General features: G+C 38.3%; 2 protein-coding genes across 2 annotated transcripts; both read right to left on the bottom strand.

Moving 5' to 3' along the window:
• Positions 1 to 2,820: 2,820 nt before the first annotated feature.
• med31 (mediator complex subunit 31) lies at positions 2,821 to 9,416 on the bottom strand. Its single transcript, XM_036588795.1, has 4 exons — positions 9,212 to 9,416; positions 9,008 to 9,082; positions 4,420 to 4,516; positions 2,821 to 4,067 (listed from the first exon to the last, which is right to left on the bottom strand). The coding sequence occupies exons 1-4, from the start codon at positions 9,231 to 9,233 to the stop codon at positions 3,851 to 3,853; spliced, it is 411 nt and encodes a 136-aa protein (XP_036444688.1). The 5' UTR covers positions 9,234 to 9,416; the 3' UTR covers positions 2,821 to 3,850.
• Positions 9,417 to 10,087: 671 nt separating this feature from the next.
• Positions 10,088 to 26,297, bottom strand: slc13a5a (solute carrier family 13 member 5a). The gene is made up of 12 exons (XM_036587497.1): positions 26,059 to 26,297; positions 23,098 to 23,226; positions 22,786 to 22,922; positions 21,696 to 21,892; positions 20,349 to 20,532; positions 17,643 to 17,765; positions 17,254 to 17,466; positions 16,144 to 16,250; positions 15,368 to 15,489; positions 14,648 to 14,809; positions 11,761 to 11,898; positions 10,088 to 10,772 (listed from the first exon to the last, which is right to left on the bottom strand). The coding sequence occupies exons 1-12, from the start codon at positions 26,161 to 26,163 to the stop codon at positions 10,647 to 10,649; spliced, it is 1,743 nt and encodes a 580-aa protein (XP_036443390.1). The 5' UTR covers positions 26,164 to 26,297; the 3' UTR covers positions 10,088 to 10,646.
• Positions 26,298 to 26,534: the final 237 nt, after the last annotated feature.

Raw genomic sequence — 26,534 nt, 5'->3', positions numbered from 1 at the left:
CTGTGGATTTTAGAAGTTGCAACCCTTAAAAACTGACACACTCACACACACAAACACACACACACACACACACACACACACACACACAAACACACACAATGAATGGCTATATTCATTTTTAAGAGGCGATAAAATCTGAAGAGAAAAGTGATGCAATCTTTGAAAAAGACACCAGCAACACGAGTTCACCTGTTTCGTGGACTTTGAATAGCTCCTTTATTGAGAGTGTTGTTTTTTTCTCCTTCATTTGCTGATGTCACTCCCTAAGAGTAAAATATAAGAATTGTCAACAGAGTATAACATCTGTTTGCTCCAAAATAATTGGTCTTCTGTGTTCTTTGTCTGACTTTATTACATGAACAACAGAGCAGTTAATTTATCTAATTAATGACCCTTCATATATCCTCCAATATGCTTCTCAGTTCTTGCCCCTGGGCTACCATTATTGCTGCCCTGTTGATCTGTCTGACGGAGGGCCATTTGTGCAGGAGGCCATCAGGTTAATCAGTGACCACTCATGTTAAGTCTTGTGCTGACCCTGCATTTTATTCCAATTTATTTATTCACTTCTTATTTATGAAGATGTGTTTCTATTGTTATGGGTGGCACGGTGGCACTCACAGCAAGAAGGGCCTGGGTTCGATTCCCGGCCGGGTGACCAGGGTCATTTCTGTGTGGAGTTTGCATGTTCTCCCCGTGTCTGCGTGGGTTTCCTCCCACAGTCCAAAGACATGCAGTCAGGCCAATTGGAAATGCTGAATTGCCCCTAGGTGTGAATGTGTGTGTGATTGTATATGTATGTCTGTCTGTCTGCCCTGCGATGGACTGGCGACCTGTCCAGGGTGTATCCTGCCTTCCGCCCAATGACAGCTGGGATAGGCTCCAGCACCCCACTGCGACCCAGAAGGATAAGCGGTTTAGATGATGTATGTATGTATGTATGTTTCTATTGTTGTCTGTAGATTTATGTTTATGTCATATGTTTACATGCCCAGTTATGAACTGCCTTTGGGAAAAAAAAAAAAATTATAGGGTTTTTAAATTTTTTGGTTTATTTAAGTTGTTTTCTTTGTTGATTTTTTTGGTGTGATTTATTTGATATATTTTTCATAATTTACCATTTTATCATTAATATTGTTTTAGCATTGTTTTCTTTTTTGTTTTTTTACCCTACTCAGTTGTTTTATTTATTTTATCACTAATCGCTTAATAGTTTCATTTGATTGTTTTGATTTGTAAATCTTATTTGTTTTAGAGTTTCCTTTTTGTCTTAGGTCTCCTATTTGTCCTAGGTCTTATTTTATTTTCCTCGCTAAACTTTTACTACCATAAATTTACATTTACATCTTTGTTTTTATAGAACACACATCTACATTGTAAATCTCAATATATGAGTTTAAATAAAGGTTGACTGATATACATGAGCAGACGCTTCATTGAGTACACTTCCTTGTTTCTACACTGATTGCCAATTTCATCAGCTCCACTGATCAGTGACCACTAATGAAGGACTAGATGACGACTATCAAAATGTGAAACAACAGATGAGCTCTTGTACCTGTACGCAGTGTTTGAAAATTCCAGCTGCACTGCTGTGTCTGATCCACTCGTACCAGCACAACACACGCTAACACACATCTATATTGCTGCAGTGCTGAGAATGATCCACCACCCAAATAGTACCTGCTCAGTGAGGGTCCATGGGGGTCCTGACCTCTGAAGAAGAGGGTAAAAGGGGGCTAACAAAGTATGCAGAGAAACAGATGGACTACAATCTGTAATAACAGAACTACACAGTGCTCCTATACGGTAAGAGGAGCTGATAAAATGGACAATGAGCGTAGAAACAAAGAGATGGTTTTAATGAAGTGGCTGGTTGGCGTATATCACACACACATACATATACATACACTCTAATCTTAGTGGTTCATGTTTGTTCATTTCTAAATTTATTAAACATCAAACAAGATGTGTCTCCCAGTACAAATGGTGGGCAGTGTGTAACAGTGTTATTGCAGTTTATCAAAAGAGGACATACTGAACATACAAGTCAACTGAACCTTCTATTAATAAAGTAGATATGAATGAAGGTTGGCGGCACGGTGGCGCAGTGGGTAGCGCTGTTGCCTCACAGCAAGAAGGGCCTGGGTTTGATTCCCGGCCGGCCGACCAGGGTCATTTCTGTGTGGAGTTTGCTTGTTCTCCCCGTGTCTGCGTGGGTTTCCTCCCACAGTCCAAAAACATGCAGTTAGGCTGATTGGAGATGCTAAATTACATTTGTGAAGCTAAAATCTACATCCCTTTTAATTTCTTGTTCGAATTTTGATAAATTAATCTTGTATTGTTCAACATGAAGCCTATTTAATTTCCTTTGCCCAGGACATGTAGTTACTCAGATATTCACATCTCAAGTGATGTCAATTTTTTTGGGACACCCTGTATATTAGTTTATTATTTAAGAACTTTGGTAGCCACTTTTATTAGTTTTTATAAAATATCACGCACTGCAATGTTCTGAACTCTGGAGATGTTCAGGCTATACGGATTCAATTTACAAATTTAGCTTCCTGGAGACTGGATCTAAAGCGTCTACCTGTCTTTAAATCTTTTTAGAGGTCATTCTGGTCTATTTTGCTTGTTTTGTTTTGTTTTTTTTTTTAAATGCAACTACAGGGTTATAACTGCAGTAATGGTGATGAGACAAGCTTTATCAGAGCACAATTACAGCTTGCCTACCAACATGGTGACATGGTCTTCTTAATGACGTAACTGTATACTATCTATAGATAAACTGAGTGACACAAAAAAAGAACAGACAGAAACTCTTACAAAAGTCTTTATAGTACATAAGAACAGCAGAGGCACCTGACAATCCAACCAACACATTAGTACTCAGTCACTACACACACTTAAAAATGACGGTTCTTCAAGGGTTCTTTAGTACAGAAAATGGTTCTATATAGAACCATGAACACTCAAAGAACACTTTGCATGATTAAAGGGTTCTTTGCACCGTCAGAGGGTTTTTCACATTGATGGAGAACGTGTTGTAGATGGTTCGATGTAGAATCTTTTTGAAAAGGGTTAAAGAACCTTTTAATCATGCAAAGGGTTCTTTTAGTGTTCATGGTTCTTTCATTTTCTTTACTCAAGAACCCTTGAAGAACCATCATCAAGAGTGTAGAGCACCATTTTTCAATTAAACATGAAGAAAAAAAGCACACATTCTCAATCAGCACCTCTGACATCCATCCATCCATCCATCATCTAAACCGCTTATCCTTCTGGGTCGCGGTGGGGTGCTGGAGCCTATCCCAGCTGTCATTGGGCGGAAGGCAGGATGCACCTCTGACATGCTTGTATCAAATATGTATACCTAATAACCTGTAATGCAGTATAGAAAAACCTAATATTTAAAACATAGATGTACTTAATGAGGTGGCTGGCTGAGGTCATAAGTGGAACGAAAGGAAAAAAATAAAGGAAAAGCAAATTTGGATATGGGCCTTTTAAGCAGACAAAGTGAATATTTAAAAAAGCTTAGGTGTTACAGTGTCACAGTTTTGCCAGACTGGCTGCTGCTTTTAGGTCTAACACCCGTTGAAAAAAACAATAAACCATCTGTTCTTCAATTTTTCCTCTCACAACCTCACTAAGCACACTTTTCCTCAGTGAGGATTCAGGACTGGATTTAATGGGCATGCTGTATGTAAGTCTGACAGCAGGAAATCCAAATTTTTACTTTCAACATCACCACATAGAAAAAATGCACTAGATATGTACATTATTTATACAAATGCCTTGAATAAGAGACGTGGGGCACAGACTACCTTCACGCCTCTAGCAGGCTTCATTTGGAGGCAGGATTGCCATGAGGAGGTGCTTGTTGCTGTTGTTGCTGCTGTTGCTCGGCAAGAGCTTGCTGAAGGCGCGTGCGTTTGCGTGAGTAGTGCTGCCAGTGCAGGATCTGCTGCTCGTCGATGAACTTCGCACACTGAGCGTTCACCAGTTCCTTCCGGAAGTGCTCGTACTGCAGCAGCTCCAACATGTGCAGGCAATGAGGATACCTGAGAAAGGGGGGCGGGGGTGTTCACAAATGACTAATCAGATTCAGATACATTAAAGGGATTGGCTGTTTAATATCCTGTCACCATGAGCTCAATAAATGCTGAAAATAAAATGAACCATTTAAAAGAAAATTAAATTTAATAGGATTAGATTTTGTACATGTATAATATAATGCCAGCAATGACAAGTCACACTCTTTTGTAACACCAACAAGGCAGAGACAAAAAAACAAAAAACAAAAATCAAACCTTTAGGAAGTACTTTTAAAGAGCACAACAAAAATAATAAAAGAAAAAGGAATCACGTATACATGCACTAACATAAAAAAGCAGTTATAAAAAGAACACTTACTTCAGGAATTTAGCATATTCTGGTTCTTTCCAGTAAAGTAAATACTTCAGGTAATTCACGAAAGGTTTTTCTCTCAGGTAGCCTCTTTGAGCAAGAACTGCAAAGACAAAAGTAAAGCTGTAATTTACGCATCTAATTTACTTTTTTCAAGGCATATACAGGGAGATTCACTCGAAAGAGGCCCCAAATATTCTGTAATAACTCTCTCTAGGATGAAGCAATCTGAACGAAACAATGAGCAATGTGCTCCTCAGTATATGGAGCTTCGAACAAGCCGGGATGCCCCTGTGTCGGAGCGATGAGGTAGGCACCAGAGAGCCGTTGCAATGTTTAACCTCTCTAATGCTTGCTGATACGTTCAGGAACATGAAGCGCCACTTCGAAACGTGTCTGGCAGAAAACGGAGATCATTTCCAGCATCGCATGTAATGCAATCGATTACACATACGTCAAGGTATGTAGTGTATTTTTTTGGTTCAGATTGCTTCATCCTAATTGGAGCTACAACAGAATATTTGTGGCCTCTTTTGAGTGAATCTCCCTGTATTTACATTTGAAAAGAAATTCAGTGTTTAGCATTTTAACTTCAGACACGCAAGACTATAAGGAAGCCATAAAGAGTATTTCAGTCAGGTTTAGAAAGATTTTATGTGCTACAGCGACAGTTTAAGTTTATTTACAACAGCTTGTAAGGCACAGAAACAAAATGTAATTGTAAAGGATAATGAAATGTTGGAAAATTATGAAAGTAAAACTGACTAATTTTAATTTGAATTCTAAAAGGTACTGAACTCCTAATATTAAGCACTGAACACCACTGAAATCATCGAAATACATTGATTTGAAAAGTTCTAATTTATTCCAACTAAGCTCCATGAAATCTGAAGCAGTTTTATTTCAGCATTCAGAAATTTGCATCTTAAAATTCAGGTTTCCAAAAATCAGGTATTTATATTCAAATATGTTTGTGTTCACAAATTCAGACTCAATAATTCAATATTCAGATATTCAAAATACTGTATTTAGGTTTCTAATTTCAGTCCTCATTCACTTTTGAAAAATACAAATCAACAAAATCCAAAACTACCCAAGGACCAGCAAATGCAATCGAGCAAAAATCCAGTGAACCGACAGCTAACCTATTAGTGCAGTCTTTCAGTCTATCCACAGAGAAAACCCTTGATAGCTTCTTTATTTACCAGTGCATCTTTCTATAAAGAAGCACTGATAAATTCCTCCTACAAATAAAAAAGATGGAATACACTGATGCCATGAGTGATTGTGTATCTAACAGTGTTAGTCTACTGCCTTAGTAACAGTGAAATAGTAACAGGACATTAGACTTAGCAGCGGCCAATGTACATCAAGTAACTAGCACTATTTTCCAGAACTAGTTTCTGTAGTAACGGTCAGAACAGAATAAGTAACCAATGCCGTATTCAAGCAAAATACACTACAATAAGTCTGAGAAGCTTTACGACCAATGCTTCTCTCTCTCCACAGCAGCAGCGCATTAAACAGTGGAACACGAGAGGTAGCATTTTAGACAAGCAACATCACGGCTGTGACTCACAACAACACACTGCCTCTAGTGTTCGACTGGTCTATACAACAGTTCTGCAAAGTAAAGACTAATTTAAAAATTAATGGGTGGTTTGCACTAGCAAGAATTAAGCTAAAATGTGGATTAAATCAAAGTTTACCTATTAATCCAGTTGCACCAAAAAAATGTAAATTTAACTAACAGTAAAGTAGACAGTAAATTTAACTAACCTAAGCAAACGATAAATAAAGTCTTGCGGCAGCATTCCTAATTGCCTGTAGATGATTTTTAAGGAATGACATACTAAGCGAGGAAATCAGACCATTACAGTAATCAATGCAAGATGAAATAAGGCATGTACAAGCACCTGTAGCTCTGCATTTGAAACTACACATCTCAGTTTACTGATATATGTCTTAAGCGGACAAAAAAACAAGACCTGGCCAGCTGCTTAACATGGGTATCGAACGACAAGGACAGATCAAAAATAACCCCTAAACTACGCAAGCTAGTGTGGGCGGCAGAAGAGAGAAGCCCAATACTTTGTTTAGTCATGGCGGGTAACCTTTTCTGAAGCAACAATGAAAACCTCTGTTTTGTCCACATTTAGCTGGAAGAAATGTGCACTTTAACCACATGTGAGTATGAGTACAAATATAAAACTGTGGAGTACAGGGGCAACTACAAAAAAGAATTATGCCTTTGTTCCAAACATTATGTTCCTAACAGCCAATCTGGTTGTATTTTAATAGCTGCAAAGAACAAGAAAAGATAATGAATTAATCTTCAGCTAAATGTTCCTGCTCGTGACAGCCCTATATACAGTCACAAACATCTTGTAGCAGGCAGAATACCTTTAATGAAATTTGAACACATGGTTATGTTGAGATTACAGTGAAATTTGTCTGGGTTCCAGCACATCATGTGACAAGACAGGTAAAGAAACTCTTGAGAAGGAGATGGTTCAACTAGTGATCTCTATGAGTAAAGCAGAAAGACTAATTTGGATAAAAACAATAGGGAGGTGGTAGTAGAGTTGTAATAATGAAGGAAAGTGAGGGTCACGTTTCCTCCTTCGATCACCTTTCACTATTTAGTCCACTGCATCTGAAGTAGTCTACTTTGATTTTGTGGCAGTGGACATGGTAATGTTAAACTTGGCATCTTATTCGAATTTCCAGTTCCACCTTAAATGGTGCAGCAGTTACATTCAAGTACTATGGGTGCCAGAAGGTAGTTATTGCTCTATTTGAGGTGGAACTGAAAATACACACAAAAAGCTAGCCAAAAAAAAATAAAAAGCAGAAATTCGAATGTGACCCACATTTATCACCATTTTGCCATAAAGCTGTATTAACATAGGTTTACATATATATTGCAGTCTTGTTTTTACTATTTTACATATTAAAATATTTCATCTTTTCTTTGTTTTTTAAAGTGTTTGGAGTTAATTTTGTGCCAAAGTTTTAAATAAAATAAAATCCACAAGCAAAATATTAAGTATGAAAATGTCCAAAATATGCTGCAAATACAAATAACGAGAGTTACATCTAACTTAAATTTTTAAAGGGTTACTACAGATTTTTCACTTATTCTGACATAAATGTATTACAGCTTTTGCTTTAATTGTTTTCTGTTTGCAGATTTTGCTGACACCTATTTGCTTCTGGAATTGTTCTTTGCCTCTGACTTGTGGCACTTTTTAACAGGGGGTGGGTCTTAGAAGAGGGCGTTCACTTGCACTCTGTATTGGTCAACTGATTTGGGGTGACAGGCCTTCTGAACACGTAGCCACGTTCCCCTCAGTGAGCCGTGACCTGTCTCAACCTTTGTACTGAGAATATTAGTGCTAGAGAGGATCGCACTGACATATCCGACCTTATGAGCAGTGTTTTATATTTGTTAATGTAACACAAGTCCGCGGTCCTGTCACGTGTGTAAAATCAGACACTGTATAAAATAAGTATAATAGGTAAACTTTGCTTATTACGGCTGCTAGTGTTTCCTGTCCGTGTTCGCTAAAGAGTTAATTAGGCGAGCTTTGCAGCTGCTTCTGGAGACCTACAACTCCACACAGATTTAACTATTCCTCACCTTAAAACACCTAATCCAGCTCATCAACTGATTATCAAGCCCTTCATGAGCTGACTCAGGCGTGTTGGGTCAGGAAATCTTTGAATCTATGGTGCTTTGGGTTGGGGGGGGGGTGGAGTTAGTTGATAGACAGTAATATTTAATCACTACAAAAGGGATCAGGTCAACTTGTCATGGTTGGCTGTAAGTTCTGGGGGTTATTAAGACTGTTCCATCAGTCTTTTGTTGTTTCTACCCACAGAATGCTTGTGTTGGTCAAGGAAACAGGCTTCCTATCTCAGCACATTAGTTTACCGGATGCTGCTGCTCCAAATCACTGTCTTCACATTAAAACAGTGCAATTCAGTCCCATTAAAGCAATTTAATCCCATTATCAGCTTGACCCTCCTAGTTAAAATGGTTTCTATTAAAAAAAAAGAAGGGACATCCCAAAATAACGAGCCACTGCTGATCTATCTAAAATAGGTTTTATGGCAGTTTCTACAAGGCTTCATTCCCTATCCACAGTAGGTCAAGTATATGAATAGGGAATAGATAATTCCTCCTCACTGTCCACACCACAGTCCAGGGAGGCTACGGTAATACACATAATAGTCACCTGCCTCACCACAGAGACGATGCTGCTCGCTGTTTGTATTTATTTATCGTGAAACCAACTTTTCCAATTTAACCGAACGTAAAAGCGGTTTTACGCCGTTGAGGCATTCCATCAAATTTCTGGCTTTTCCGTCGTTTTTTCCTTCAAAATTCACAAAAAGGGATGGAAAACCCATAACTGAGACTAGTTACAACGCTAACGGCACTCGGTCAAGAGCCGTTTTGAAGCCATAGTTTAGCTGTTAGCGCCGCTCTGCTATATCAACAGAGCACACGGAGGTTTAGCCGCTGCAGCTAACACTGATAACAGAAAACGCAGCTAATGAAACCAAAAGCGTTTCCGGCTCAACTTACAGTTCAGATAATTCGGGTTGGCCAGGCACTGAACAAACTCCAACTCCGACTGGAAGCGGTTCCTCGCTTGCTCCTCTGTGTGGATAATAGAAGTTTAGTGACTGTCGACAAGGTTTTTGGTTCATATTTACCAGCTAGAAGTTTGCATGAGCTTTAAAATCTCCCGACAGTCTCAGCTAGCACCACTGCTAACTGACTACAGACCTGTTTCCAGGACGCCAGCCATTCGTACATCTGGGTTTCAAGGACGTCTATTCGATAAAACCGTGTAGATGTGCACTACAGTAGTGAAAGTAACTGGACTTCACTGTAAAACCATTATTTTGTTCGTTTTAAGATGAAACCCACTCATTGTTGTCTAACCGAGCGCCATATTTGTCGCTAAAGCTGACGTCTGTGATGACGGCGCAGTTTGGGCGGAGTTCTGCAGAGTAAAGGGAAAGTTCAGCGATTTTTTTTTACTTTACGTTGTATTTTATAACAACAGGGAACAAACATACAAGACGAAATAGGGTAAAAAGCGGAACAGTCATGTATCAGTCATTACATATGTGAAACATGTTTTCGCTAATCTTAGTGTACATTTGTTATTAGCGGAAAATGTGGTACATTCAGATTTTTCTCCTTAAAGCAAATTAAGTAATTTATAGGCACATTCTGACCAGAGGAATAAGGTAAATATTGTGCTGTGTAAATATTATGTTACCACCTACTTTGCTGCTAATTACATTTTCTCCCCTCGATCTCTTTAACCGAGACTTTCGTGTATGCTTAAATAAAATCGTTGTGCTTCAACGAAGCTTTCTTTTGCGCAACATTCTGTAGGCTTACTCATCTTGACCAGCAGAGGGCAGCACTTCTGCTATCCTTTTGCACAACAGGCCTCATTTACTCGTTTACAGCCACAACTTGAGTGCTTTTAAAAATCTTTTATTTGAAATACACATTCAGTGGAGACATTCTGTTAAAAAATTACGATGGGATCTGTTTGGATCCCTGCAATATACAGTCTGTGACAATGCTGGTCTTCTTGAGCACTAAAAGTGCCGGCATCAATGTTAACAAGAGAACACACAGACATGATATATAAGTTTTTAATATGTCCAAAATTATATCACATTTGATGTAGTATAGGTCTAAACAACGATGGAAATAACGTTTCATTTTATATTTTATTTTACATGATCAACACTATATTATACACTATATTGTCCTGAGTCTGTAATTATGTAGAGAAAAAAAATTATGTATTTAAAGAAAAAAAATATGTATTCTTTACATGTATACTGATAAATAGAAACACATAGAAATCTTATACAGACATGATTTCAGCTCTCATAGGCTTCCATGAGTATCCTTCTTAAGTTTTATGTAATAAATGATATGTAATTTCATTGCTGTCACTGCCATATCATTACAGTAGCTGCTGCACTTTGATTTGTATATTGCAGTGATACTGATAAACTGCATGTAATGCACACTGTCACAGAGTATAAGTGCAGGTGAGGACTTGCTGGCTTCTCCGGTGAAACCCCGCAGTGTTGTGATGAAGGTGGCACCCTCATCTTCTGAGCTTTAAGCGCTGTAGAGGAGGCTGCTGTGCGTGGTCTGATCAGTTGACTATGAGTTGTCCATTCTCTCATACCCCTGTGGCATTAGCCCAACTGGGAAAGGTGTCTAGGCTAAATAAAACTCTGCCCCAACTGTTTACCGCCAACGTGATGCACAGGATACCAATGATATTCATCACAATACCTGTTTTGGCCTGAGGACAGAAAAAAAAATCTTTCAAATTCTAAAATTTAAAAGTAGAAAATCCATCTTATTGTTGTTTATGGTTATATATATATATATATATATATATATATATATATATGTATGTATATTTGCAAAAGTCAAACATCACCTTCATTTCCAGTACTTAGTATATCCATTTTTTAATTTACAAAGTTTAAAATTACAAAGTTTAGTCTTAAATGTTGGTTGCACATTCTTATTCTTATAATTCAATAATCTCAAACATTTTCAATGATGATGAGGTCTGAGAAAAGCAGCTCACACCTCTGAGCTGTTCTGAGAAAACCAGCAAAGCGAACTTCGTTGGTAGATTTGCAGAATATCTCCCTTTTTGTTGATTTCCTTTCCTCAGTAATGGCTTCTTGACAGCTACACATCCTTTCATACCCATAGTGTTGAGTTGTCTTCTCACAGTGGAAGGATGGACAGAAATACCTAGGGCTTTTTTTCTAGATCTAAAACAACACTCTAACCTGGGGCATTTTCTCTACATCTTTTAATATTTTTTTAACTGCAGTTTTGGAAGATTTTACCATTTCTTAGACAAGTGAATTATTTTATGTCTAATCTTCTTAGAAAATTACCTACTGGCTCTCCCTTTTTCGTTACGCTGTAATATGTAGGCCTTCCAGAGTCACTGTTTGTACTCTATTAACACTATATATTGTATCCAGTCACACCAAACAAAATTAACTGTCTGTATGTTTCTTTGCTGAGCTGAACTCTGATACTCTAAAAGAGTATCAGAGTTCAGAGCAATTTAGAGTAAGTGTGTATATACAAAAAACAATAAAGTTAACTAGTTGAAACATCTTGTTTTTGTTCTGTTTTCAATTAAATACAGGTCAAAAACGATTTGCAAATCATTGTTATTTACATTTTTCCTACAGTCCTAACTTTTTTTAGATTTGGGTATGTATTTACTTACAATCACTTTATGTTTTGCTCGCACTCACCATGTCAGACACTTTCAGATAACCGTAGGAGAAGACGATAGCATTTGGAGGGGTTGCCACTGGAAGCATGAAGGCAAAAGATGCGCTGAGGGCGCAAGGAATCATGACGTACAGTGGGTTCACATGTATGGACTGGGCCTGACAAAGAAAGATAATTAGTTAGCTCAATCTTCTATTTCTAAAACAAATAATTTGGCTTTGAAAATGTTAGAATTAGGAAGTTGTAAAGAAAATAAATGTCAAAATGTAAGTATTTTATTTCATTCACAGAATATCTGACCAAATATCTAATGTATAGTTATTACAACTATCTTATTGGAAACAGTCCTGTTTCAGTGTCGCAGTTTGGCTGGTACTTTGCCACTGACTACATAAAAGGTTGCAAATCAATCTTACTTGTGGAAATCACCTTGCAATACTATTAAACAGTGGAAAGTGGGTAGCTTTTTGCAACAGCAATTAATCATCATACTTGTTTTAAAATTATTTCAACAGATTATTGGCATTAGTTATACAGCATTAGTTCAACCCCTTAAATGGCAAGTTCATAAATCAGTTATTAATCTTAAACTGTATTATTCAGTAACTATTATTATTACTCGCTCACTGATATGTAGTATGATAATATGAGTGTAAGTCTAATATGAGTGTGAGGAACTGAACATACAAGGCCTTAAAGTTTAAGTGGTTAAAGAGAAATTAGAAAATTCTGCATAATTAAATCGTCAAAATTCACGGTGGTTTTACTGAGTGAACCAAAACATGTCTTTATATATTTAATCTATAAGTACATTTGTTTTCATATGTAATACTGATGAAGATAAAATAATAAAATAGTGGTAAATCTGAAAAAATATGTTTTAGTTGGGATTATTTTGCCTCACAACACCCTGCATGTACCTAACCACCATGAGTGTATTTTAAAAATACATTTTAGGCCAAAATCTGATCTCAAAACTATCGTAAAACACTGACAGAGACATAAGGCAGGGTATTCAAAACCATATCATATAAACGCTTCCTGTGAGGTAGCTTTTAGAGACAATAAATGCATTGAATGTCTGGTTCCAATAACCGTAATTGTGAAGAGTTCTCACAAATCTAAATGTACCAAGCACAAGAATTCCTGGCTTAATGTCTGGTCACTGAAATCCAGTAAAGCTAGGGGTCATGGTGGACATCCAAAACAGGCTGGCAGTATGAAATAAACCCACTCAGGTAGAAATGGAGATGGACTGAAGGGGAAGATGAGAGTACAAAAAAAACAAGAGCTTGCTCTGTAGCCTGTATCCCTTTGTTACGCAGACGGAGGAACAAGTGCAGCGCACACTCTGGTGCCAGATTTGAGACTGCTGCTGGCGTTGGGGCTAAACCCTCCATTAGCCTCAATGAACCTTCTTTCTTTCTCCCTTTCCCTGATATTAAGATCTTCATACGCTCTGCCGTCTGAGTCACTTCAGCTCAGGTCCTGCACAAATCTCCCTATTCATGGGCTCTCTTCAGTTCATTAAGAAATGGTGATTTGTGCCAGAAGCTTCACAACAGCAAAAAAGGGTGAAAGGTGAGCAAAGGGAGGGGAAGGGGGCCCAAGGGAGACAAGGCTGTGTGTTACAGCATGCAGGAGTGAGTGGGGTCTTTTGGAGTCACCGTGTAGCTCTGAAGCCCTCTGTGAAGTATGTGTGCATAAATGTGTGTCTCAACCTGATGAGACAAACTGATATTCTCTTTCAGTCTGGACAGAATGAGGCCACAAATGTTTAAACTTAAAAAGTAGGAACACACTGATATCACTTTTGCCCTTCTGATACGGATAACTGATATTTAAATATCTGTCAATACAGAGTACAGATACTCAATAGGTAAATCCTGTAAATCCTGATATTTATACCATTTCACATTTTATATATTTTAGATTTAGTAACAGCAGTGTTCTGTGTCACAAATAAATGTAATAAACCAATACTAAGCATAAATTAATGTCATTTAGTGACTGGTTAACTTCACATTTGAATGATTTCAGAGCTACCAAATGTCACAGTGCTCTTTGGTATGGTTTGTCTTTAAAAGCTTAATTAAAATTAAATAAATCAGAAATATTGTTGTAGTTGTCCAAGCTCAGTGTAATGAGGGGTGAAACTGACAAAAATGAAACAACGAAAATGGGGGCTATGAAAATGCCTTTTGAGTTATAACTTGTAATGTGATCAGATAAAATCAACTGTTACTGACTTAAAATGGTGATTTAATAAAAACCATCTTCCGTCATTCATCATCAAGGCGGTTTTTGTATGAGGGTGGAAATAAATATTCTTTAATAAAAAAGAGGAAATTGAAAACTAAAATGGTGGTCAAATGATTTTATAAACATAATCAATACTTTAATATATTTTTGGAATGATGCAGCATTTATAATTTAAAAGTTTAAGTTTTGTTAATTCCCTCATTTATCATTTAACTTTGGTCAGTTTGATTGCACAAGGTCAGATAACCCTCCCAAAGCAGAGAAAGCAAAACTTTTTCAATCTAGTCACTGACTTGCATTAAACATATTTATGTGTTTTACTCAATTAAACATAACAAATGTACATTGTCAGGGCTATTTTACTTTACCTGTGTGACCAAATACCACAAGACAGTGAAAGGTGAAAAGGAAGGAAATTAAAAGATAAACAAGCCATGTAACAAAACTAACAAAGTAACAAAAATTGAGTGAGTTGAATTATAAATCCTCCAAAAGGCCAAAAATGACTTTTTGATTTTTATCAAAACATCTGTGACTATTTTTATTTCACATATGCTTTTATTTTTATTTAATTTTCATCATTTTTGTTCATTCCACCCCTCATACAGTGCGGGTATGTTTAAGAGAAAGGAATTGATTCTGTACCATAGAGGCGAGTATAGGCAGAAACAGGGTTGCCGTAGCCACGTTGCTGGTGCACTCGGTGAAAGTGGCTACCATCAGACACACAATAATGGCAATGGCCCATGGAGGAATGCTCTGGAGTGGAGACATCTGCTCTCCAAGCCATGAAGATAAGCCTGAGTCCTTTAGGTGAGGAGAGAAGGCAGAAAAGTGAGAACAGAAGGTACAATACTGCTCAAAAATCTGGATTTACTTGCTATACTAATAGTTTTTGTTATTCTATATTTATTATTATTATTTTATTCTACAATAACTTGAACAGTGTCTGTTGTATTAGTATATTAGTATTAGACACCACAGGAAATTTTAGATGGTTAATTCAAGAATTTATTAATTGATAAATTATATACTGTAATGATCTAATTATAGAATATTTGATCATCTTTGACATACAAGGATATCTGGATGTTGATTTTATTATAACTCCATTCTTAAAGCTATAGAGCTTTCCAAGTGATCATCTGCAGATGAATCATCAGCTACAGAATCTACAGAATCATCTACAGCTCTTTTCATGCTCTAGGCACACATTTTAACAGCTTCCTGTTTTATTAAATTCAAATTATTAAAACTTTCACATTAGAAGTATTTTTACATGTCTTTGTCACAAAATAGGTTATATACTAACAAAATAGGTTTATACTATTGAAAATAGTGATTCCAAACTTTTGGGCATTTTACCTCACTGCCCTTAGCCAGAGCAAAGCCTCCTCCAAGCAGCAGCACAATGCTCCATGGCATCTTCTGCTGGGCCACCTTCCAGGTCAGCAATGCTGATCTGGGTTCACTGTCAGACTGGGGCACTGAAACAGAACCCATACGATTGACACATACTATTATTTTTCTGAATGCTCATAATATAACTCAGAGCTTCCCAATCCAGTCATCAAGGACCTCCAGTTAGGGTTCTCTGATATGAAGAAAATACCATAATGCAATTACTCTGCTACACTGCGATATGCCTTGCAATTTATTTAAAACACACTAATGAACCCTCAGTGTGACATTATTATTTTTGACCAAAATAATTTATGTTTGTTGGATCACATGAATGCCTTGATTTGTCCAAACACCCATGATTGCTGACAGTTCACAATAAAATAAACAGTGATTAGTCAGAGGCTCATTTGCATATTGTAGACTTGTCTGATTTCAGGATTGTGAAGCCCAATTTTGTGGTAATAATTAACAACAATATATCATGCAGCCCTACTTCCAGCCAATCTGTGTTTCTGTTTTATGAAACCACCTGATTCAGGTTGTTAAGCGCAGTACAAAACCAGTGACTGCGTGTTGGAAGTTGGAACAGAATAGAAATATGGACTGTCTGAGGGACGCTGAGGGACCTGACACAGGGCACATTAAACTCTTACACAAGTGAACTCAGTGCTTTAACACAAACAATGGATTTCAACTATATGGGTCCACAGAGACCTACAGCTGATATTTGACCTCACCTGTGTCAAAGCTCTGTGACCTCCAGGAGCAGAGGCAGGGGGGTTTAGAGGGCAGCACAAAGAGCAGAGCAGCTATAAACACTGCCACAGTGGCATCGGTCACGTATCTGTGCAAAGGAGGGTCATTGATTAGAGGCTACCAGAAAATTACGTCACAATGAAGAGAACTATTTAGTAAATGTGCTATGGACTGCTGTATACATTCTTGTAATTAGGGTGTATTTTACATTAAGTATGTGTTCTAATTTCCCTATTTCATCAAATGTCAGTGGTACATGCTTACAAATGCTGAGGAAAAACATTGGTGAAATACTGAGAAAAGCTTTTTAACCAGATGCAGAAAAATATTCTGAGTTGAAGAGTTTTAAAAATGCACGTGAGAACATGTGAGCTGAATTACTGACAACTGCACCGCTATGTACACAGCCACTGTTTACTTATAGTTTCCTCTTGGAAACTCCATTCACAAACCATCGGACATTTGACCCAGATAAGAGGATATACGCCACATCATCTGATACGAGAGGGGACATATTAGGTGCACCAGGCTAAAGATCAACCTGTTTGTGAATCCTGTCATTTACTTCACCACACTCAGAGGCATGTTTTCCTGAAAGAGACATGCTGTTCTTTTTTCTTATTTTGTTTAGTTTTTTCCATGTTTTCAGATAACAGTTTCTTAGGTTGGGGTGTTTTTCAGTGTTTGCTCGGATCTCAATTTACGACAATGTTCTGGACACCTAGTGCTTTAGAGGACACTTGATATTTCAGTTTACATTGTTTCAGTCTTGGCTCAAACCTATCGGTGCAAACATCCTATAAAACATTTACCTATACACTACGCACGATGATGCTTATTTTGTATTCCGCTCAGTGACAGATAAGATAAGAAGGTTAGGGTACAAATTTCTTTATGCAAATAATAAGGCTATTAAACAGAATGTGTTGTGTTATGTTCAGTCAACACATCCAGTTGGCACACAAGCTCTTAGTCCAGGTATTGGTGACATTTTTGTTTCTCCTGTTTTATATTAAGAAACATATTGCAGAACCAGGCTTGTAAAAAAGCTGAATTTGGTTGTTTGTGGATTGTGAAAAACAAATTCATACTCTTTTTCTGCATTAAAGAGATGTGTTGCCCAACCATGCACGAAGCCTGGGTCACGTGTGAACCACAGCACCACCAGGAGAATAAACAGCGCTAAAACATTTATCTCGCCGAAGGACATGGGCCCCAGTAGCTGATGCTCCTCACGGATCACATTATATGCAGCAATCTCTTTCTCTGTCTTCACAGTGCCACAGCCAAATGTTTTTCTGAAGCTAGAGTGAAAGAGAAAATGAGAAAGAGAAAACAACAATCTGTGTCAAGACACACCAGTAAATACAGCTGAAAGAGTTAAGATTATTTTTATAGTTAACTGGAATGAAATTTTATGGCAGTGAGTAACTAAAGGCCTCATCATAAACTGATATTTGACTCAATTGATAACACTTACTTGAAGCCCAGGAAAACAAACTGCAACCAAACCCAGGCCGCCAGGAGCATAATGATCATGTTCGGGAAGGCAAAGCCAAACCAGGAGGCAAAGTTAATGACATCTGGGTTGTCTTGGAAGAGCCTGAGGACAGAGTCCAAGACTTCAGACAAATAAAGACTGAGAAAGATTTAGAATGTCCACATAAAGCCCTGTTACAAATAAATATTTAGTCTTCAAAAATCTAGCCACCAGTAGTGTCGACATACACTTCTATTAGGGAGATTTCACTGGCTTTTGCAAAACAAACACTGCAAAAGGCTGAAATATGCAAATGAGATCATCTAACCATTCACACTGTTTCTGGTGTGAGCTGTTAGCACCTTAATAAATCACAGCTCCAGATGAATATTTTGCAGATCTTTTGATGAATCAAGGTATTTATGAAATTTGAAAAAAGATTAGTAGATTATAGAAAGTAGATCATTTTAAAAACATTTTCAAAAATCACATTATCGATTCAACACTGTGTTATAATATATTTCAAGGCGTATAACAAATGCAATGTTTAGTAATATAATTGCAGTATTAGTACTAATTAGGGCTGAACGATTAATCTTTTTTTTATATTGAACTTGAAGGAGTGCAGGAGAGCAGGTTTACATGAGCCCCCAAGCACAGGGCTGTGGAGTAGTGGCACTGCGTTCTCTGGAGTGATGAACACCATGCAGTTCCTTTGGGGTGGGTTGGAGCGGCTTCTATGATCCAGATCTGATCATTCAGCATCAGTACTGGACCTCAATAATGATCTTGTGGCTGAATGCAATCAAATCCTCAAAGCAATGTTCCAATGTCTAGTGCTAAGTCTGCCCAGAAGAGTAGAGACTGCTACAACAGCAAAGGGGGACAAACTCCCTATTAACACCCTTGATTTCAAAAATGAAGTTCTGGAATGACTGAAATTTGGGGAGGACCAAATTTCACCTTTCTGTTCAATTCCTTATCTTTACCTTCCATTTTCTATGGCAAACTTTTAACAATCCCAACCACCACCCCATCTTCTCACTGTTGTTCCTCAGGTCTGTGCCAGTCCTATCACTGTCCAAAAGGGGCAGTCCGGCCTTCTACCAACAAGCAGGAGCCACTCAGAACTCCAGCCCGAGTCATCAGAGTTCTGTCCTTTGCACACTGCCTCCAAGATGGCATCGGTGCGTAGCGACATCTCAGGTGTTCTCCTACCTGTTATGTGTATGTTTTTATTGTTTGTGTCTCTGTTGTGTCAAGTGTATACGGCCGTTACTTATGATTGGGAAACTCTGCTTTATATTAGAGCTCATGTTGCGTTGTTATCTGGTTCAAAGCATTGGATTAAATCCCAAAAAGCCTTTTCCCCATCCTTACTGAAGCTGACAGTCCCCCCAGATATCTGTTGTCTTCACTGCTATGGGCGACAGTCTAAACGGAGAAATCAGTGTCGGAAAAAACAAGGTTCTTTGATCCGGCTGAAGCAGCTGTTTAATTAACAGTCGTGGACATTCTGTGAACCGGGCCTTTTCGCTCTCTCTGCTGGCATGCTCAGGCAGCTCGGCTGCTCGATTCTGCAGCATTCTCTGAAGGCCCGGTATGTTTGGCTGCATCCCGTTCAGTCTGATCTACTTCCCTGCATCTCTCCAGTGAAACCTTTCTTCAGATCCGGAGGTATTAACTAGAATAATTTGTGAAAAATCTCCTGTGTATCTCCGTTGAAGCTGGAGTATTGCTTAGCTGTGAAACTAGCACTAATTAATGCTTGATCGCTTTCAAATAAGACATTTATGCTGAATGACTTTATTTCCTCAAATGGTCTGGATTTTATGTTGATAGTCGAAACCCGGCTTAAGAGAGGAGAGAGTTGTTGACCCTCTGAATTGCGCCCATTGGACTATAGACATTTAAACTGTTCACCTTTAATTGTTTACCTGTGTCTCTGGGTGCATTTGCAAGTTTTGAGCTGCTGGCCTTTAAAGTTCAAAGATCGGTGCTGTGTTCTGTAGTCTACCGTCCTCCTATGTCACACTGTATTTTTTTATCTGAATTTTCATATTTGTTGTCATCTATTGTACTTGATTTCGACAAAGAGTTATTAGGGTGGGATTTTAACATCCATTAAGATGATGCTAGTAATGGATTTACCTCAGAATTTTTAAATATTATTGAATCTTTTAATTTTGTGCAACATGTTTCTGGCCTGACTCATAATCTACAGTCACGGAAGACCAGGCCAGGTGATGCCCTGTTAAAAACATAGCCTAGCAAGCTGTAGGCTACAAGCCAGATGGATGACAGCTGTGGAGCATATCGTGACCCATTTCAGAAAAACAGGTAGTCTGGTAATTGAATACAAGTCCAAGCACAACTTTGAAAGCCATAAAGAATATCTAATACATCTATAATTCAAACTTGTCATCAATCGTTCCTGTGTTGGTCTCTAACCAGTGTGTGCGGCATACTTTTGTCAAATGATTGCCAAATTAGTCCAAAAGGTTGTGATGATGATATGAAAACAAAACAAATATCCTATTAATTTCTGTGCTTTTTCAAGGCAGCGCAGTCGCATGTATTATACGACCCCAACTCCACGCTGGAATTCAAGCACAGTGGCGGAGAACTTTAGTCCATGTGTACTTTCCATTAATCATTCAGCCCTAGTACAAATAGTAGAGGAAAAGAGAGAGGCAGAGGACCTACTGGCTCATCTGTCCTGTGAGAACCAGGTTGGGTCCAGTTCCAGTGAGAGTAGCAGTGCCGCCGATGCTGGCAGCGTAACACACACACAGCGTCATGCCCTTACACATCCTCAGCCTCTCCTCAGCCTCCCTGCACTGTTCCACTGTTTCAGCATCCAGGGAAAAACTGAGGCCATTAAGAACAACTGCAAAAGACAAGAGTGACACGTTACCAAAAGCTCACATACAATGAACACCGTAAATGGTCATTGCACCAGTCCAGTGGTTCTCAAGCTGCTTTGTCATGTGCACTTGAAAATTGGTAAATAAAAAACTGACAGTTCACCTGCACCCTTAAGACAGGCTTTCAGATTGTTTCTAATAACGAACTTAACTATGTCAATACTGCACACTCTAGTACTCAAGAGTTTCATTGCCAAGGATGTCACAGCTATACAGATTAACCCCTTAAGTTTTACTACACACTTCTATAATCTAAGAATAGCTGAGCCAGTTTGCATTGAAGTCCCTGTAGTTACTGAATAATAAACCTTAGTATGTAATAAGCCTGGGATTTTGAGAGGTTAAACAGGTGTCCAGTGCAATTTCAAAATCAGTAGGCAGTTGCTTAATGTGCAGTCAAAACAGCCATTAGTCGAAATTATTAATTCTTCAGGAGATATTTATGAGGTGATTAGATATAAGATAGCCCACTTGTATAAAAAAGGGGAAAATCAAAGGAAAATAAGCAAAAAATAAAGACAGAAGAAAAAAGATACAGAGTAAGTGGGACTCCTAACAACTGTGGAAGACCTGGTTGACCACCAAAATTATCACCATCATATGAACAGTATGTAATACTTTCTTCTTTGAGAGAGAGGAGAAAATTAAGCTCCACTCTTGCTTTAGATCTGAAAAAAATCCACAAATAATACAACTCAAGGCTATGAGTCTAAAATGATGTGCTGCTGTCAAGATGTTACTGAGAAAAGCAAATAGACAAAAAAGAAGAACATTTGCAAAACAAACAAAGAAGCTGCTGTTGTTGGGATTACTTGGATCATGAGAAGCAGAAAATACAACCAACTTCTAAGATTGAACTTTAAGTTGCATAATTATTTGAAAAGCTGAAACTGGTGGACACATTAAATACTGAAAAATTTGATATTGTATTTATACATTGAGACTTCTTTGTAATGTTCGTTAAATATGTTTTCTGCTTTTTCCTGATGCTGAAAAATAAATAATGTGTACTATATGGCAGTACAAGGATAGTTAACACAGCATAACCACATAAAAGAGATGATGCTTCTATGCTTATAACTGCATTACATGTATTTTAAAGCACAGGTCAGCCTGCTCCACTCACCCTGGCCATCAGCCTGTTTCTCTGACTGCTTTTCATCATTCTCTGAAGAGGGAACAGGCCGAGGTTCCTCTTCTCTTGCTGTGTTGTTCAGCTGGACCAGTACAGCCTGAACTATGGGCACCATCATGGCTGTGGTGGCAGTGTTACTGATCCACATGGACAGGAAGGCCGTCACACCCATAAAACCTAACATCAGCCTGTGCAGAATTGCATTACACAACACATTACACACCCGAACTTGCTTTCACAGTGAATTTTTTGCTTATCTATAAGCAAAAGTATATAGTGACAACACTGATAATTACACTCCTACGTGTGACAATAAAGATATCAGTATATAAAGAATACTACTGAACTGAGTGTGGCTTCAACATGCTGCATATCACCACGCAGCCTGTGTTATCTTTCAGATGAATTACCACCATGCTGCCAATCAAATTTGCCATAAATATTTAAGCCTTGAGCCGTACACATATACATGCCCTTGTCTGCCGCAAAGCCCCAGACACAAAATATTATATGATTGACTAAGGGGTGTAAATCTCCAACCTCAAATGGATATAAAATTTTGTGCACTGTCAACACTGACATTACACAACAATTTACATATCCATGGAATACAGACAATAAAACAATACCTCAAGCCTAGGGGTGTAACGATTCACAGAATTCAGGATTCGATTCAATACAATGTGGTGAAGCCTCGATTTGATATATTTTCTGATACAGCAAAAATAAACAGTGGCTGAAAATGTGACTTGTTAGTGTTTCCATTAACAGTTTATTAGAGCAAAAGTACAATATTTGAAACTAAGCTGTACTGTACGGTGTCCCGATCTAACACTCTAGCCACAAGCTGGCACACTAGTCACGATACAATGCTAATTATACTTCACTGAATATTCTTATAGTCAATTATAGTTGGTTCTAACCTTTCAAAATCAACACAGTAGAATCACCACCTTCATTATGCATTAATGCATTTTACACCCCATTTATATTTACATTTATTCAGTAAACAGGCCCTCTTATCCAGAACGATGTACAAACAGCGCCGAATGTGTCAACGGTTACTGTGCCAGTCACTCACAGAGCAGGCCGCACTCCAACGATGAGCAGGACTCGCAGCGCAATGCGTTTGTGCAGGTTCCAATGCTCTACAGCCACGGCCACCATTAGCCCACCCAAAAACAGCATGTTCGTGTCCTGCAGGTACTGCATGCACACCTACATGCACAAGCACCTGACATTATAACCTTAATGATGGGCACAATAAACTCTTTACTGTGGTGTATATCAAAGGTTTTGGTAAGGCTTTTATAGCATTTATTATAGTTATACACTTATATTATAGTTATAAACTGCAAAGCACTGGTGTGCGTATCAAGGGGCCAGAACTTACGTCTTTGGACTCCATGACACCAAATAAAGGGAAGAGCACAACAGGTAAGAGAGCGGTGACGGCCAACGGCAGCACCTCCATACACCAGTACACTGCCATCAGCCCAATAACGTACGCACAGCTAGCCTCCTAGAAAGAACCAGAACATCACAAGGATGAGCTGACAGGCACAGAACACAAAACCTCTTCTCATTCACCAGAAGCCTTCAAAGTATTGAGAGTTTAAGTTAAATAACTCAAATCATTTGACCAAAAATTATTCCCTGAACTAAGTATGAACAAAACATGTGTTTATTGTTGTATACACTTAAGTAAACTGAGTAAACTGAACTGCATTCATTTTGTTGATCTTAAATGAGTATTTTGGAGTATAGTTATATTGATAGTTATATAGTTATTTGTATTGTAGTTATACTAACTCAATGCAACTAAGTAACTGTAAATTTAATTCCCTGCTAGGCTTAACTAGGCCATCGTTGTAACAAGTTCAGATTATACGGCAAAATCGCAATAATAACAGACACTGATAACAATGTCCAACTTAATTTTACTTCGGACCATCTTGCCAAAAACTGACAGATTAGCCTAGAGCGCAAAAGTAGTTTTTGTGGTATTTCACTACCACAAAACTACACTCAGCAGGTGGAAACTTGGTAACTCAGGTTTCTCAATGCTTATTTGAATTCAGTGATGAGAAAGAAGTTCAGAAAGTAAGTATACACTCAAGGGAAGGTAGGGTAAACAAGGTGGAAAGACAAATATATATGCAGATATATGGTACCAAGAGCCAATAGGAACGAAGTGGATTTCACTCAAGAAGGTTGCATTGACCAAACATTGATCAAGTGTAGCTGAAAAGTCTAAACTACCTTGTAATAAGCTGTTTCAACTTAAAGATCCTGTTTGATTGTCTGAATTCATCCAAATAAATTTATGAGAAAAGTCCAAATCATTTAAATGTAAACATTTTACATTTGTTAGCTACAAAATTTCAGAATATATTGCACTTGTGCTGAGGCAATCAGCTACTCCTGATAGACATCAAGACTATTTCATGTGCTTGGCATCCATGACTTTTAACATAGCTAATTCTGAATAGGTTAAAACTAGGACTAATGCATGGAGTAAACAGTCCTTCATTATAAATGTGCATATGTTGGTAGAAATGGGGCAAAACAACACAGGCACACTACATTTTCACCAATCTTTAAAAACAACCCCTTATTGGCCTGTCTGCATTTGCATGTACTGTCAACTTAAATAAAAATAGTGACTATAACACATTTAAATAAAGTTGCCCTAACTTAAAATATGCTAAAAAGAAATATTTTAAAATGACTGAGTCACTATCTCAACAATTCATTTCTGAGTTAGTTTGAATTTTTCAGATTAAGTTACTCCAAATTTCTTTTTATGTTGTATTAACTTAATTATTTCTTTACGATGTGCAGTTAGGTTTTGCATTGTAGTGCAAAAAAGTGAACAGCCTTAATTATTAATTAACTATTAATTAATTATTAATTAAAATCAATGTTTCCTTAAAGGAGGGGTGGTGGTGTGGCCAAGGAATAGTGGCCCAGGGATTAAAAAAAAAGTGAACAGCCTGATTGAGAATCACTGCCCTAAAGAACCTTTTAAAGGACTGTTAAAGTTTCATTTTTGTAGATGAGTGTGAAAAAACCTTTTTGAACTTTAAAGAACCTCCACATATGTAAAGGTTCTATCCCACACCCAGTTGAAGGTTTTTCCTTGAACATTAAGAGCGTAATTTATTTATTTTAGAGTCCTTCGGTGGCCAGATTTTTGATAAATGTTCTGGTCGAGTTTATGAATCACACATCACGTCACGAACTTTCCCAAGACAGGAAAGTCCAGCAGTGAACATGCTGTTAACACAGGTACTACAATAAGCACATTTCAGTCGTGGTAGTTTAACTAAGCCCTAAAATCTTGCATAACATTCAGACCAAAATCCCCATTTAATTTTTTTCCCACTCAGTCCACGTCTTGTCAGCGTCACCTGTCAGTCAGGGTGGCCTTTAAGTTAATAACAAAACAAGGGTTCTTCATCCTCATATCTTACCTCTGATAATGAATCAATAAAGTAAAACAATGATTTACCTTACAAGTGCATAAATAAAGAAACAGACAGAACTGGTGTGAAGTGTTTTGCTTGGAATTCTGTTGCTCACTTTGAAACAAAAAAAAATAATAATCATTTTTATGTTCACTGGTAAAAAAGTTAATTTAACATAAACAGCTGATGCACAAGAAAGTGCAAAGTTCCCCCAGTTATTCAGTCACTTAGAGCCAAATCTGAAAGAAACTAACTGGGCAGTTGTTCATTTGCAAAACTGATCCTGGTGCCTAATGCAGAGCTGGACATTCCATAGGTTTCCAGAGATGGAGGCCCACTTTTCAGAGGCAGAATAGAGTGGCTCAACCAGTGAATCCCAGCAAAGACAGGCTGGTTAGGGAGTTCCCACGGTCTGCCGGAGAAGAGTGTTTCATGAGGACAACAAAGAGTAAAGCCAACACGGGGGGCTACGGGGAACAGAGGGTGGTCACTGCTCAAGCCCCTTAGACAAACACTGCCTTGTTGGGGGGCTGGCTCCATACACTTTTCCCCTTTAACCGCTGCTTTAAGCCGGCATCAGCACTCAGCTCTCATTGTCGGAGCAACTCTCTCCAACCACGTGTTCCGAGTTAAACCACACTTTCAGCTTTCACAGATTCAGATTTAGCCAAAAAGAGTAGAAAAGTAAAAGTTCACCACAGTTATCGTTCTTTTTCCTGCCTTGTTCGCCTCAAAGTCTGTTCAATGTTCTGTCGTCGTTTATCAGGTTATGGATCAACTGTCGCGGTGCCGTTACAAGATCTGAGTCCAGTTACAGAGACCCGCTATCGTCTCTAACTCCACGACTCTGAGGTAAAAGCTGAGTATAAGTGAGTGTTTCATACCTTCGTTCCGATAACCAGAGGCAGCGGAAGAAGAAGAAACGGAGTGCATAAGAGGATGAGTCCATTTTTCGCCCCCCAGATGTACTTAAACACAGGTACCACCATTATGTGATGTTCGGAGTATCTCTGCCAGAAAACAGTGCGGAGCGCGCGCTGCACCAGCTGAAGAGGTGCGCGAGCGAGCAACGTCACTCACGCGCACATACACACAGACACACACACGTGCGCGCGCACAATCCCTCTCTCTCTATCACTCAGCCTCTTTGTCGGGGTCTCTCTATCATTCTCTCTCTCTCTTTTACTCACTCACACTCACTAAGCACGCGCACATGCAGTGTGATCTGTCAGAAAATATTAACTTGTGCACTGTGGCATGAGATTTATTACACTGAATACATCGATACAGGCCAGTTAGAACAGGACCTGTAAACAGCAAGATAACAGAACAGTAGAGCGGCAGTGCTCGTGTTCTGAAT

Source organism: Colossoma macropomum, unplaced genomic scaffold (assembly GCF_904425465.1).
Source record: "Colossoma macropomum unplaced genomic scaffold, Colossoma_macropomum, whole genome shotgun sequence".
NCBI lineage: Eukaryota > Metazoa > Chordata > Actinopteri > Characiformes > Serrasalmidae > Colossoma > Colossoma macropomum.
This window is presented reverse-complemented; position numbering and strand designations above follow the sequence as displayed.

Excerpts from the sequence above, each read along its gene's own strand:
- slc13a5a (XM_036587497.1), bottom strand. The coding sequence starts at position 26,163 with ATGGTGGTACCTGTGTTTAAGTACATCTGGGGGGCGAAAAATGGACTC. Across the intron at positions 21,893-22,785 it reads GTTGGAGTGCGGCCTGCTCT|GCTGATGTTAGGTTTTATGG; the intron begins GTGAGTGACTGG and ends AATTCTGCACAG. Across the intron at positions 20,533-21,695 it reads GAAACAGGCTGATGGCCAGG|TTGTTCTTAATGGCCTCAGT; the intron begins GTGAGTGGAGCA and ends TGTCTTTTGCAG.
- med31 (XM_036588795.1), bottom strand. The coding sequence starts at position 9,233 with ATGGCTGGCGTCCTGGAAACAG. Across the intron at positions 9,083-9,211 it reads GGCTGGCGTCCTGGAAACAG|AGGAGCAAGCGAGGAACCGC; the intron begins GTCTGTAGTCAG and ends TTATCCACACAG. Across the intron at positions 4,068-4,419 it reads GAATATGCTAAATTCCTGAA|GTATCCTCATTGCCTGCACA; the intron begins GTAAGTGTTCTT and ends CCCCTTTCTCAG.